Here is a 15928-nt window from a genome sequence, read left to right as displayed (position 1 = left end):
ATAAAAGGACACAACAAAAACCCACAATTGATTTTTGATAACTACTTTGCTTTATATAAGTATGAAAGACTTAGAGCAAAAATAAGTGCAAAATTAAACGTTTATATAGCTAAAATGACACTATTTTAAAAGGTGTATATATGCATCAGAAAAAGAGACAACTGAGGAACAAAGAACGATGGTAGGATATGTTTCTGAAAGAAAGACAATCCCTCCAAATCAGGGACATTTGGGAGTTATGTTATAATATTCCTTTTAATTTATTCCTCAGCACCTGTATAACCGTTTATGTATGAAAGGGAGGAATGGAAAAGATGGGCTCTGGAAAAAAAAAAACAGCTGTGCTAGGGAATTGATTTCCTTAAAAAATCTATTTAATGGCACATTGCAATAACGAGTTTAGTGACACATTTTAATAAATGAAAGACTACAGGGAGGATAAACACTGCAAGTAAGCTTTTAAAATTCTTTATTTGCTTTTTCCACAAATTCTAAAATTAGTACAAAAATCTCTGTAACCACTACAGACTGCTGGAATGTTGTAAATAATAGTTTGTTAAAAAAAAAAAAAACAACAGATGCAAAGCAAATGTGCTTTTATTTATTAAACAGATCAACAACACTAGGAAAATCAAACCAATCAGAATCTGCAGCAGTTACAATGACTTCAGACCATCTCTCACTAGGAACTAAATTGCCCGTTCTCTTTCTAGCACGGACTCTTTTTACTATTGCGCACTGTAACCAGGGAGGCGAAGGGTTGTTCGAGGATGGCTGCCTGTAAGTTGTCTCGATTTAATGATGTCCGAGTATCTAAGCTGTAACACCTTCTACATAAGGATTAACAGAAGAATATGCACTGCCCATGTTCCTGTCAAGGGTAGGGTTATCAGCTCTGTGTACAGTATGTATGCTCAGCCTTTCATTGTTGTCTCCATCCTCACACAGAGTTACTGGGTAACGTAGAGCCAAACTCACTAAAATCTCTCACGTGGTTTTGTGAAGTTGAAATTGGTAGTTTTTTAAATATTGCCTGGTTATCCTGGCAAGAGCAAACAAACACCCTGTAATGTTTCCCTGACAAAAACTGCACTAATAATAATATATTTCATGGGATAAAAAAGGAGAAAACATCATATTCTGTAAAGGGTTATAGGGTGAGAGCAAGGGCAGGTTCATATTTGCCCCTCAATTGCCCAGTGTGTCTCTTCACGGTTGGCTGCTGCTGCAGAACTCACAGGATAGCTCTGGTTCATAAAGCACCAGCACATGTGACAGCTGGCAGCATTACTCACTGCTGCCCCTATTCATTCCAATAGGGGCTACCGCAGGGAGACGCTGCGTTTAGCAATCCCCAATGCAGCAGCGTTTCCTGGCGTGAGAAAGCAGTAAACGCACCACAATTTTACTGCCAATGTGAATAAGCCCTAACTCCTATAACTCCAATGCCCCTTTTCATCAATTATCTGTGTATCTAATATTAAACAAGTGTATAGGAATACTTAAAAAAGGGAGCAAAAAGTAGCTTTTGCTTGATCATTTCAGACATTTTCTTCCTCTCAATGTCATACCCAGCAACTGGAGGGAAGCAACGAAAAATGACTTCCTTGATTAGGAAGAGAGGAACGCACTGTGTAAGAGATTACATGTCCCATAATCCCTGTACCTCCAGCAGCAAGGGGTATAAGACAAATATATGTTTGGACATAGCAGGAGGAGGAAATTTGTACACCCTTACTATGCTCATCACAGTACAAGCTGCAGGAGATTGTCACTTTTAAACCCTAACCCAGAGTATAGAAATGTTCCACTGAATACTATTATTTAGTCATTCCTATAAGGACACATTTAGAGGTACAAATTCTTGAAGTACTCATGCCATCCGGAAGCACCATCAGTCATACCTCTGGTCCCTCCTAACGCTGAGATATTTGATAGAGTAAAGTGGAACCTTTATTCACTTTTATGATGAATTCAAACTGTAATACACACATTTCTTGGTTCTTCCATTCTATTGGCTTTTTTTTTTTTTGGTCTGCAGCTCTGGCCGGGGCATCTCCAAGTGGGGACAGGAGAAGGACCCCGCTTGGGGGCGCACCAGCCAGAGCCACGGACCATGTCCCCTGTACGGAACGCAGGCTCAGGGAAGTGGGCGAGTTGTCTCTGGACTGAGAGTGGGTGGGTTCAGGCATCATGAAGTCACTATGGGGGAAGTTTCTTTTTCTTTGAGTGACACCCGACATGCGCGGTCCGAAGCCGGTAAATTTAGTGATCTAAAATGATAGTTATATGACTAATACTTCTAAGTTATAAACCTTAAACAGCAACATAAATAACTCATTAGGATATTTTATCTTTTTATTTGTTCTGTGTTTATTAACTGGCAGCTAAACTGAAGCTGGAGCATTAAAGCTGATCCTTAGTTTAATGATAATTATATAGACACAGTTCTTCTAGCTGACTGCTCGTAAAAAAATAAATCTAAAATCCACTTTTACTCATTCTTTCTGTTTTCTTCTGTCTGGATCTTTCTTCTTGTGTCTACCTTAATTCTTACACAAACACTTCATTTTTAGTAGTTCCACACCAGTGTCCTTTTTGAGTGGTGAAAAGAACATAGCAGCAATTATCACAACCAGCTGCTGCTTAACTGCTTGTTGTTCTGGGTATGTGTCCCTATTAATCGCTGTGGTTTCTCCCACTGACTGTACATCACTACAGAACATGCAAAGTGGTGGGAGGAACTACAGGGACCTGCAGGGTAACAGGAATTCCACCCCATTAAACCAGTCAAATACTTGTAGAGATGGATGTAAGGTAGGTGGTGGCTTTTTCCAGAAGCTGGCTGCTGGCAAGGTATGTATATGAAGTTTTTTTTACTAGATATGTATATACATCTGTGCTGACATTTTTGGTGGTGAATCAGTCAATAAGCCTCTGTCTTTTAAAACACATCTTCATTGGCAGGTCCCAATATTTCTATTGCTAATATTTCTAATACTTTAGTATCATTTCTTGTTTTCTGCATCCTGCATAAAATAAGTGTATTTGTTTTTAACTGTTCTTAGCTGAATAATCTGACTGTTGTGCCCATAAATTATTCTGTCTTCCAGAACTTTTCTTTTGATTTCCATTGTTAAAAAGGTGCATTTAGCAGTTCCAGCTGACAATATGATCCAAGAGTTACTAAACTAAAAAGGGAAAGTTGAACTCTCTGGCAAAAGGCAAAAAGGGCAGTGTGGCAGCTAGCTTTTGCAGATTTATAAGTTAGAAATGGCAGCCTCCATTTTTCATCCAAGTAAGGTTTGGCCCAATGTCAACAGAAATATACAGGAGACTTACTCATCCTCATATCTATCACTGCTGCAGACAGAAAAATAAGATCACTGGGCCTGCTAGTTATGGTACACCACCCTGCACGATGAAAAATACTAACCACAGGAGTTTTCGGTACGGACAGAAACAAGCTGTTCATGGCCACGCACACTGCTTAGCAAGGGGGACAAGTCTGGAGAACAAGAGACTTCGCTCAGCCCAGAAAATAATACACTGTCACTGTCAAGTCTTGTGATTGTGGTCCTGATTTTCTTAGAGTTTAGATAAGAGTTTGATAGATAGAGTTTGATTGTGGTATGTTTTTTTTTTTTTTTGGACAGAACAGTAATGGATCAGACCCCCGGCAGCCACGGAAATCCAGGTTATGAAGATTCATTGGTACAAAGCAGATCTCAGAGAAGCACAGCAAACTACTCAAGTTATTCATTTGAATCCAGTACAGATGAACCTAGCTGGAATTATGAAAGTGATTCATTTGAATCTGTTACAAATGAATCTGTTCCAAACTATGAAAACGATACATTTGAATCATTCTCAAAAGTGAATTCTCATGAAGTTACATTTTCAGAAACCACCAGTATAACATCCCAAGAAGCTGCAGAGCTTTTAGACCGGAATGACACAGGTAATTAAAAGTAAACATTTGAACAATTTGAAGTAAACATTTACTTTTTGTTTTATTAGAGAACAGTTGTAACAAATCCTACTCTACTTTCTTGGTTTTATTTGTATCAATAGATAATATTTATAATGATAATCCATACTGTACCGATGCTGATCTCCACCTAAAAGTATTAGTTGTTTGGCTGTTATGCTGATCTACTAGCTCATTTGCTTTTCTCTAATACTTTCACTGAAAAAAAGCTTGCATATTCAAAAAATTAAACAGCATATTAAACAGCAAACCACACACATCCTTGTAGGTGCTGCCTTTTTCTGAGTTGGTGGGATGTATTCAGTGAAGTGACCACCGGTCAGCCTTCTGGGTTGACAACAGTGGAAGCATGACGTCCAGAACTATTCATAGCCACTGATGCTGTTTGGTGGTTCTTGACTATGGATTTGGAAACCTACAAAATGAAGTCTGAATGATTCACAGGCCTCTGACAATTTTGTTTGTACAGAATGTAGGCATTCCATAGGCACTGCTCAACAAGATGCCTGAAAATCTTTTTGTAGTACTTTCTTTGCTTTTTCCTCATCACTGGGTAGAATGTCAAAGCTTGGTCAGCTCTGTCGACACCTCCCATGGTGTTTGGCTTCATCACTTCTTTCCCACGTTTTGTGTGTACCAGAACGGTGGAGGCATCATGGACAGTACTTATCAGGCACACATCTTTCTTGTCACGCCATCTCAGGGCCATCATCTTGCCTTTCTGCCAGGCAACAATTTCTCCTGTCTTCAGCTTCCCTTTTGCAAACAGTGCTGGCAGGTTGCGCCGGTTAGCCCTAACGGTTCCATAGGCATCTGTTCTGTGTTGCAGAAGGAACTCATAAAGGTCAGGAGAGGTGTAGAAATTGTCAGTTATGACACAATAGCCCTGATCTAGCAATGGCTCAATGTAGGGTAGCGCTGAAGATGTTGCCAATCCATAATGGCTGTATCTGGGGTTGAACTGTGTCCCTGTTCCAGTGTACAGTACTGTATTCCAGATGTAGCCAGATGAGGATTCGCACAGCATACAGGTCTTCACGCCAAATTGTGCCCTCTTTGACGCAATGTACTGCACCCAGCTGAGCCTCCCCCTGTAAGCCATTAGACTTTCGTCAATGCTGACATCTCTTTCTGGCACATATGTTTGCTGGAAATTTAGTAGAATCATCTGAGACACGTCCCAAATTTTCTTGAGTTTTGGTGCAGGATGGGTAGTCTTATCAAATTCTTCACTGTTTACGAAGTGCAGGTACTTCATGATGAGAGAAAAGCGATATTCAGGCATGACTGAGCCAAAGAATGGAGTGGCAATCATTTTATTCTTGGACTAGTACCAATTCTGCATGGGTTTACCCACAACTCCCTGCAGGATCACCAAGCCCAAAAACAGCCAAATGTCATCCTTGGTCACAGGTTCCAACTTTCTGCTTCTTGCAAATCTCAGGTGTGGAGCACCTTGTTGTCCAGCGTACCTGCATAAAACAAAATAAAAAATGTATTTTAGGATATGTTCTTTTATAGTGTGAAGGTTGCAAGTAATATGTTAGCAAACACAAAACAGCATACATGCTTACATAAAAAAAAAAAAAAAAAAAATTAAAAAAGTTAGCACAGAGCAGCATACATGTTGGCTTTAAAAAATGTCAAACATTAGCAAACACAAAGTAGCATACATGTTTGCATAAAAAAAAATGACCAAAAAGTTAGCACACAGCAGCACGTTTGCATAAAAAAAAAATAGCAAAAAATTTCAAAAAGTTAGCAAACACAGAGCGGCTTACCTGTTTGTCTCTGCAACTATTTTTTCGATAACTTCATCGGTCAAAAACAATTTCAGGTATGCCAGGGGGGCATCGCATTCAGCCTCAATTTTCATTCCAGGTGCACCGGTGAATGGAAATCTTGGCAGTGCTGTCTGGTTGGCATCAAAGTCAATAGGACACCATGTGCGCACAGCACTGACCTCAGGTCCAGAATCGTCGCTCTGTTCACTTTCGCTGTCTGATGACAAATTTTCTGGTGAATCACTATCACTCGATTCCACAAGGGACTCTAAATCGCTATCGCTGCTTTCAAATTCCTCCAAAACAGAGCTTGCACCGGCGAGATGCCTTTTGGATGCCATGTGCAGCAATCAGTCAGGAACAATCAAGGTCAAAGTGATGAAATGATACATTCAGGAAGTGATTTATAAGCCATCAAAAGGTCAGATCAAGGTCAGGGCTAATAGTGGGCAAAATGTAAATCAGGGCATTGGGCAATGATGCTTGGTGCACTAAAATATGTACTTGTACTTTTATTGTGTGTTTTTATGTGTTTTTACATAGTAATCTGCTTTTAAATTTCCCGCCCCCACAATCCATCACTCCATTGCATCACCCGGGAGATGTCACATCTTGCCGGGTGATGCTGTGGGGATGTCCCGCCCTGCTCACTCCACTGAAACCAACGAAGCTGCTCACATCACTGGGAGGCTGATGTCCGGGTGATGCGATCACCAATAGTAAATTCTGGGGGTGATGCCAGCGGGAAATCGCTGCTGGCATCACCCCTGAAATTTACTATTGGTGATCGCATCTGCAGTTAGATGTGATGCACCATACACAAATCCTGCATGGTGGATCACATCTAACTGCAGATGCGAGCAGCGGCGTGGCGGGGACCCAGCGGCATTTAAAAGCAGATTACACGGTAATCTGCTTTTAAATTTCCTGCCCAGCTATGCCCCCCGAAAGAGAGGCGCCCTGGCATCACAGCAGGATTGTCCGATCACTGCTGGAGTGCGGGGCTGTGGTAGGGGGACCCCAAAACTTACCCCAAGTGTGACTTGGGGTTACCACTTTTTGCATGTTTTTTCCACCCAAAGTCACACTCGGGATTACCGCTAGGGGGGTTAAAGGACAGTTTTTTGGGTTTTTTTTTAATGTTGTAATGATGCCATGGTGATGAAAGGTGATGGCCACAAGTGTCTCCCACTTCCACCTATATTTTTTTTTCCCTGCACCTCTTAATTCTGGAGAAATTGGGGTTTGAGGTAGAGATGCAGACAGATATGTGTAACAGAGCAGGCAGCACATTTTGCTAGGTAGAGATTTATGTTCTCATAATGCCATAATAATTACATTTTAGAAAGGATTAGCCACAAGTGTCCCCCACTTGCACTTACAGTTTCAGTTTTCTATGCCTCCACGTGTACCTTAAAATTTTCAAATCAATACAACCAACGGTTTAGGAGATTTGAAGGTTTGAACACAGCAAGCTATTAGGCTGCAGAAATTGACAAACAGCCTTTACACTCACACAGCTATCACACTGCACAGCCAATGCATCATTACACACTGTGGATAAACTTTACAGACTTTTTTTTTTGTTATAGAATAGAAACAGTGATGAGAGGGGGGTCACTGTCTGTCTTGTCCCCATCTGATATCACATGCATGATGCTAATAAAGCATCACAACATTTTTATCATTATAATAAAAAGTGACTTTCTTTGTTTTATAATGGAAAACTTTGTGTTTTTATGTTTTTACACTTTTTTGGGGAGGACCTCTCCCCTTCAGTCTTTACTTTCATTTCGGTAAAGACCGAAGGGGAAATCCGCAAAAAAAAAGTGTTCAATCTCATGCATGCGCAGTGCAAGGCAGCACTGGATGTACAAGTGAGCATTAGAGAAAATGTGGAAGCTGAGCCAGCATGGGCCTGCTGGGCTAATTTTGTAAAAGGATCAAGTGAAAAAAAGAATGTTTTCATAAAAGTTCACTTCACTTCCTATAGGTCATTATACTCAGGGCAATGCCCTTCAAAAACCTTCAAGGCAATACTGTATGTTTATGTAAAATATGTTTCTGTACCCTTTTGAGGCATAAACAGCTCATATACTGTGGTTGGCCCTGGGTAAGATTCCTTGCAATGTACTAAATTATGTTGCTTTAGATTTAGGCTGAAGCAAAATCGATTACCTGGGTAATCTTCAATTTTCAAGTGTAATAAGCATCTGTTTATTTTAGATTTTTTTTGGTGCTTCCACAGTCATCCCTTGGGGATTTGTCTTTTTAGTTTTATGCACTTAGATGCACAAGCATTGATTACCTACTAATTGTTTTTTCAAAAAATTGAAGATGATCTCCCTTAATACATGCAGCTGCATAAATAAAGTGGTGTTCTAAAAGAGGGATGAAACAAGGTGCATTAGGACATTCATTTTTAAAATATTAGGATAGCATTATTACTTTACCAATTAAAAGGTTTTAAAGATGCAGTCATTACTCATGCACTGATACAAGTTGTTACGATTGTTATTACAATCGTTTCTTAGGCTGTGATTCTTTCTAAGATGCTTTCTGCTTGTGTTGAAGCGCATCTGTCACAATTCCAGGCATTTCACCCCCCAACCCCCCCCCCGTTGAAAATGATTTATTCAGTATGAATATCTGGATTTTTCTTTTGGCAAATATTCTTTCTTTTTGTAAAAAAAATATGCATTTTCAAATCAAGAATGGTACGAGACAGGGGTGTCCGCTTTCCCCACTGCTCTACGCCCTAGTTATGGAACATTTGGCTGTGGCCTTGCGTCGCTATATGGATGTTAAAGGGATCAAGATAGGTGATACCCATTATAAATTTTCCTTATATGCGGATGATCTTCTGCTTTATATAACATCCCCTCATGTCACGATACCTTCAGTGCTGAAGGAATTCGACGAATTCGGATCACTCAGCAATTTTAAGGTAAACTACTCCAAATCCGAACTTTTAAATGTTACCTTAAACTCGACCCAAATGTCCACTATACACAATATTATGTCCTTTCGGATGTGTCCTACTGCCATCAAGTATTTGGGTATAATGATACCGTCAGACCCTTCTGCTTTGTTCTCCCTTAATTATTCCCATGCGCATAGTAAAATCCAATCAGACCTTCAGAAATATGACTCCCTACCTCTTTCCTGGTTTGCGCGCATAAACACTCTAAAAATGGATATTGTCCCCAGACTGTTATACATATTCCAAACGGTTCCCATATTTTTACCAACTGAGTATCTGCGTAAAATACATAGGTTGTTTTTAAAATTTATATGGAATAAGAAGCGCCCCAGATTGGCATTCAGCATATTAGTTAAACCTAAATGTAGAGGAGGAGTGGGGGCCCCTGATATTGTCTCATACTATAGGGCATCCGTCTTAGTGCGCCTGACAGACTGGTTTCACAGTCGGGAGTCGAAAGAATGGGTGCTACTGGAAGAAATTTTGTCCCCAGTGAGTCTTCGGTCTCTGCCATGGGTGGACCGGTCATTATTACGGCTGACTCCCCCCATACCTCCACTTACTATGGATTTATTACGTATCTGGGATACTCTCCTTAGATCGGGCAAATTGTCTACGAGACCAGGGCCCATGACACCATTGTTCGATAACCCAGCGTTTCCGCCGGCATTGAGGGCTGCCAAATTCTTATCTTGGTCTGCCTCCGAACACCGCCATCTAAAGGATATAGTTCATGATGGGCGGGTCCCCCCTTTATCCTCCCTAGACCTTTCATACAGAAGTAAGCTGTTATCCTGGCTTTCTTACAAGCAATTGACGTCTTTTATAGCGTCTTTTACTGATCCTTCTTTACTACACAGAAATTTGATGGAACTCGAGCAGTTAGTTAGCTCGCCCTCCCCATATTGTCTCAAGGTTATATGAGATACTCACACAAAATCCTGAGTCTACAACCCCTATATACACCAGGTATTGGGAGAGGGAATTGACTGGTCTCATAACTGGAGAAGATTGGGAAACATCCTTTACCCTCACACACAAGCTGGCTTTGACTTGTAAAGCCCAGGAGGTTAATTATAAAATCTTGTCTAGATGGTATTATTGTCCTGTGGATCTGCATAGAATTTCTCCCACAAACTCGGATCGCTGTTGGCGATGCCTGTCGCATAGGGGGAGAATGCTTCATATTTGGTGGGAATGCTCAAAGATACATAGTTTTTGGGATGTGATTATTCAGATATTTAATGACGGTTCTACAGTCCCTAATACTCCTAACGTGGCTCTTTTATCTATGATCTCGGGCTCGCTTAAAAGCATTAAAAGAGGTTCTTACTGCAGCTAGAGTTCTTATCCCGAGATTGTGGAGGCAGCCTGTTGCTCCTGCTATAGCTGACTGGGTATCCGAACTTGAAAAAATCGGGGCGGAAGATGATGACAGAATGGAACAATTCAAGATAGCTTGGTCCACGTGGGATTGGTTTAAAGAATCTCCCCGACTCCAATTGTATCTATCTTAATGCTCTCGTATTTTTGTTAGGGCTCTATCTCTGAACCAAGGGCTTTTTCATACTTTCTCCAACTTTGTGTGGTGTGCATTCTCCTGAAAACTCAATAAAGTTGATTGACACAAAAAAAAAAATATGCATGATAGATAGCATTGGGCTAGACATCCACTTTTCTGGGGACTTTTTGGGGACTGTGGAAATAATATAAAGCTGGCCACAGAAGGCTCTTCCGTTTGCAGCTACAAGAAAAAAAAATGTCACTTTGGCATATTAGGTGCTCTTTTAGACATTGTTAACACAAAAAAAGAAAAAGGCTAAATAATGGATTTTTTAAAGCAAGTCTGTAAATTAAAAACCGTATTTAACCTACTAATATATTGCTATATTTCTGTTCTTTGGTGCAGAAATCCCTGAATCTCTATATAGATGATCCTAATTCAGTTAAGCGAGCCCCCTAACTTTAACTCCCTAATGTCAGTGAGTTTATGTTGTGTTGTTGGAAGGGGAAGAGCCTATTGTAGATGTATAGTCTGCATCCAAAAGCTTTTATGAGAAGGTATAAGAAGTTTCTGCTGCTGCTAGTATTTTTATAAATTCTTCAATTGTAGCATATTTTCCAAATCAAGAAGCAGTAGAGCATCCTCAAAAAAAACACATTAGCACTGCATGTTTGACTTTTGACTTATTTTTGTGTGCTGTAAAATGATGTATTTGCTTAATTCTACATTTCAATTGAACCTTTTTTCTGTTTCTAAAGTTTTGCATCGACTCTAAAACATTTATTGACCACTCAGATATAGAGACCATCCGGGTCCCTATATCTAACTTTTCGGTTAGTATTTGCCTTTGAGCAATCTCATTTGCTCCTGTAAACATGACACAGACACTATTCTTTTCTAATAACCCCAAATTTTTCCAACTACGGAGTTATGAACAGAGACTTTGTTGAACAAAGAGAAATTGCAATTACTAAGCTTGCGACTCGTGCAAATGATTTTGGAGATGTCTTACTAGGCTTTGGTGATATTATATTTGGTGACGGTTACGGTATGCATTTTATTCCACAATTTGTCCTGTTTACTAATATAAAATGTCTTATAAAATGACACCTAACAAACAAAACAAGTTCAAAAATGGTTACAATGGTTGAAAACCAGTTAGTGGTTAAAAACAAAGTTAAATAAATATTAGAAAAAAATTACTTGGACAAAGGGTAAACAAAGAGTTTACAAGAGGATTAAATCATATGCAGATCAAAGCTTATCCCTTTGATCTGTGGATGAATAGATACTAAAGTAAACAATGTTACTTTGTATCTCCCTATTTTCTATCGAAACAGTCAGATGGTGTTCTTTTTGGAATACCTTCATTATTTACAGAATAATTCTGATCTGTCATTTTGACAGCTTTAAATCAGTGGCAAGAGAAAAGTGGCTACAAGCCCTGTGTACTTTTTTATTTTTTTTTATTTTATCTTTTAGCATTTATTACTCTGAGGCTTTGTTTTTCAGGTCTGTAGTGCATTCATTGTTCAAAAATGGTACAAATACTTTGTCGTTCTAAAAACAACCTAAAGATGTCTGTGCGTTTTGAGTTTTTTCTTTGATATGTCCAATTTCTGCAGTGCTGTGCTTTAGTAACATTGTTTCACTTTCTGGTAGTGATGACAGAAACCTTACATGCTTTGTCGATGGCCATTGAAGAAGCCTATTCTAGTGATGGGCCACTAAGTGTGTAGGGAAGAGGGCAGGAGGGAACAAGCAAGGTCCAGCACTACTCAAAAGTTTTAAAGCCTTGTCAATTTTCCAAGTTCCCATCAGGATTAGCCAAATCATTTCTTCCCATGTGGACAGCTAATTCCCTTTTAAGAGTGGTAGACTTTTTAGCCGATTGTATCAATATTGAGAGACAAATACTTTCTGATTTGGTTCTGTAAGGTTTGGAGTTTCCATGGTGGTCCTACACATTACACACTATAATAGATCTTTTGACTCGATCAGCAGAACTCCCCCAGCAGCTTTTGGCCTTTGAACAGCTGTGTTTAACTGGGTCCTGGTGTCCCGTTCTACTATCTCTATGTGTCTGTTTTTAAATTCGCCCCCCCCTTGGGAAAAAGCCTTAGGCATAGTGTTCACTGAGGAGCAATGGCAGAGAGCATGTACTATAGTGCATAAATGTTCTATTAGGACTAAAGTACAGGAGACTTCATACAAGGTCCTGACCCAGTGTTATACGACACCAGACAAGCTGCATAAATGCTACCCGGACCGGACTGACAGGTGTTGGCGATGTCATCAAGAAGTCAGCAGCGTGTCCGTTGATTAGTGCTTATTGGAATAAAGTGATCTCTATTTGCCCGCAGATATTAGATCCTCTGCTGTCCTTCCCCCTCTAATCATGTCTCTCCATCCTCTAGAAGTCTCGTTAGGAAAATACAAGACCTTTCTCTCTTTACATTTGTTACACGCAGCCAAGTGTCTTGTATCAATTTTTTGGAACTCTGCTGGTCTCCCTCCAATCTCCATGTGGCTGTCTAATGTTGTGGAGATCCAGTAAATGGAAGAAGCTAGAGCAATAGATTAGATAGCTTCTTGGAAGACTGGTCAGTATAGAAAATATTTAAATTCTCACATATGTATAAATATTTGGTTCAGTAAAGTATAGATTTTATTCTCACTGTTGGAGGAAGATATCCCTCCTTTTATTTTTCTATTTACCAATTTTCCCGTTCAAGATAAAAATTGATCTATCCCTTTTTCTTGTTCTCATATTTTTGGTATATATGGCTTTAAAACTTAAAACTTGGTTTATTTAAGCTTGTTTTATTTTTTGTTTTTGTCTTGTTTCTTTGTTCTTTATTTTTTTTTTTCGTTTTTCAATTCAAAATGTACAATGTGTTTTTTTTTTTTTTTTTTTTTTTTAACAATGATTTTGAAATTTTTATTTCCTGAATATAGTAAATTAAGATATATCAAAAACAATATACATTCACTAAACAAATTACATTTGTGAATATAACTTTTTAGCTATTTAGTTTTCACTCTTTGCAATGCTGGGATTGGCAAGGGCATTGCCAATTTGAGTTTTCTTCTGTTTTCTGATACAGCTCTCTTTCCCTATGTAAAATAATTGAAAGAAGGTGTCCAGACTATCACTGCAGATGTGTTTTTCTCCATGTTTTGCACATTGTTATGCATGTATAAACAGATTCAAGACAAAGCATCTCCTATCGCAAACAATTACCTTCTGTTTATGAAGCTAGATATTATATGATGGTTTGTGCAGAGTAGAAGTTAGAACTATGAGGCTCCTGCTATTGGATCAATCATAAATGACTAATAACTAATGCTCACTAATGCTCAATAACTAATGCGTATTATTTTTTCTTTCTGAAAAATTTCATATACTTTTAAGCTTCATGATTATATGATTTTAGTTATGTGAAGTTTATGTCTTTATATCTTTTCAGTCGCTCAGCCAAATTATACAGACGCATCCCCTTCTCTGTCTTATTGCTCTATGAAGATAGAGCATCTTTGTCAACACCCAACCCAAGAAAAAAAGCCGCATCCAGGACAACAAATCTTGAGTGCAACAGAAAGGCATCATTCATGTTGCATCCCCAGTGCACTAATGAACAGACTACAAATGCAAAGTGTCAGGGAAACTATGAAACAGGTAAAAAATATGGTGCGGATTGAGGCAACATATCCCAAGGTTTTTACTTTTTTTTTTCCTGGAACACATATTATTAAAAAAAGGAGGGGCGGGAGCCAATTAACCTAACTGCATGTTTTTTGGATTGTGGGAGGAATGTAAAAGTAATCACTGACTAAGTACACAGATCTATTTGTTTAACATTTGAACATGGTGTGAAAAAAAACTAAAGACATTTCCTTTTTATTAGCTCAGTCTTTTATGATATCTAACAATAATAATGGGGGAACTTTGAGATTTACAGAATTAGTTCATGGAGGTTGGAAAATAATTTGTTATATTCACTGGGTGCCTCTTAATTCTAAAGAATTGTAATGCAGTGGCAGAATCTGAGAGGTGCACATGTTGGACTGGGACAAGGGTTGACACAACTCTAGTTTAGCAACTGAAAAGTCACTTGCCTTCCTTTCACTTGAATACCAATGCATGGAATAAAATACATTGGGCTTAGCGTTATATGGGTATCATACTGGGGAAATTATTCTTATTGTTTTTGTTTTTTTTTAGATGTTACAAGCTAAGATGCATGACCCAGCTTTCTGTCCAGATTGCATCCATAAACAGGCTGAGCTGGCTGAAAGTCAGTTTGTCCGAATAAGAATGACTAAACTGCAAAAGTATTTCCTTAAAATGAAATTAGAAGAACACTCTTATAAAATAGTAAGATTATCTGCTTTCATATGCATGTGTAGATTTCATATAGGCCAACAAGTGGAACTAGAGTAAATCTAATATAGAAAGGGTGACCCACTGAATTTTTAGTGTGAACTGTACATTAGTTTAATGTGTCAGTAATGATGGTTTGCGGGAGTCAGAACCATCTATGTCAAGCCATAAATGTCAAACCATCTTGTAAATAAAAGTGTTTTTCAGTTTATTCCTTGTCTTTTCTAAAAGTTGACCTGCCTGTTACCTATTCAGGGTTTTGCAGTTGTATACATTTTTTCTTTTGTGCATTGCATTACTGTGTTACAAAATGTATAAATCTTTACTTGTGACAGTAGGATATGAAATCAGTAGGATGCCAGGCCCCAATGACAGTGAAACTAAATCAGAAAGGTGGAGCCTTTTCTTATTAATAACTGTAATAGCAGAGTTCATTTTCTTTTAAAAATTTTCAATGGAGTACAATGTATTATCCTATTTTTTACCAAGAGAACAACATAACAGGGTTTTAGCTTTCTTTAGAAGGTAACCTGTGATGCTAAAATACATAAATTGCAATTGCTGAGCTATCTTCTTGAAATTGCTATCTAACTATATGTCTATCTGATATAAGGGCAGTATTAATGTCAGGGTCCGTATTTCTAGAAGTATTTCATAAATAAGCTTAAATTTCTCTCATTGCACGTTTCCATGGATGTTTGAATTAATTTAAAACTTTTTTTTTCTTAATTTGGTTAATTTGAATTTTTTTTTTTTTCTTTGTCTTATTGGAGACATTTGTGTTCACCTAAATGTCCTGGGATCAGTACGGAAAGTCAATAAACATTTTTCCAAAGGAAAAGCTCAGACTGGTTTTTACTGGGACAAGTATCTATATTGGAAAAATATTTTTATCCCTCTTTCTAGTGACAGCTATCAACTTTATCGCATTCTATTTTAGTGACAACAATCACTAAAACAAATAGGGGAAGTCTCCCTACAGGTAACATAACCAGCAATAGGAAAACACACTGTGGTCCCACCTTTTTAGTACTTTTTCCAAAACAAAAAAAGGTTTGTCTACACAGTTTATGTAACAGCAAAATAGAAAGATCTTAGAGCTATATCACAGCCAAGGGAAGTTGACAAACCCTGGTTTAGCCTGTTCAACACTTTGTGAGCTGAGGATTTGAATTGGAAATCCCCTGCTTGGCTGTGATATGGTCCTAAGATCTTTTCATCTAAAGGCCACACGGATATGGTCCATTTCTATGTAATTTACATACTGAGTTTTTGCAACCAA

At 38.5% G+C, this 15928-nt stretch overlaps 1 protein-coding gene across 1 annotated transcript; it reads left to right on the top strand.

Moving 5' to 3' along the window:
- The first annotated feature begins 722 nt into the window (after window positions 1–722).
- CZH8orf48 (chromosome Z C8orf48 homolog) lies at window positions 723–15487 on the top strand. Its single transcript, XM_072430530.1, has 4 exons — window positions 723–780; window positions 3657–3961; window positions 13733–13941; window positions 14488–15487. The coding sequence occupies exons 2-4, from the start codon at window positions 3664–3666 to the stop codon at window positions 14704–14706; spliced, it is 726 nt and encodes a 241-aa protein (XP_072286631.1). The 5' UTR covers window positions 723–780; window positions 3657–3663; the 3' UTR covers window positions 14707–15487.
- The last annotated feature ends 441 nt before the right edge of the window (window positions 15488–15928 follow it).

Source organism: Pyxicephalus adspersus, chromosome Z (assembly GCF_032062135.1).
Source record: "Pyxicephalus adspersus chromosome Z, UCB_Pads_2.0, whole genome shotgun sequence".
Taxonomy (NCBI): Eukaryota; Metazoa; Chordata; class Amphibia; order Anura; family Pyxicephalidae; genus Pyxicephalus; species Pyxicephalus adspersus.
The sequence above is the reverse complement of the archived record's forward strand: the minus strand, read 5'-3'. Positions and strand labels throughout refer to the sequence as shown.

What these genes read in the sequence shown, in the direction of transcription:
- CZH8orf48 (XM_072430530.1), top strand. Translation starts at nt 3,664, where the DNA reads ATGGATCAGACCCCCGGCAGCCACGGAAATCCAGGTTATGAAGATTCA. An exon ending in TTTAGACCGGAATGACACAG is followed by an intron (nt 3,962 to 13,732) that starts GTAATTAAAAGT and finishes ATATCTTTTCAG; the next exon opens with TCGCTCAGCCAAATTATACA. An exon ending in TCAGGGAAACTATGAAACAG is followed by an intron (nt 13,942 to 14,487) that starts GTAAAAAATATG and finishes GTTTTTTTTTAG; the next exon opens with ATGTTACAAGCTAAGATGCA.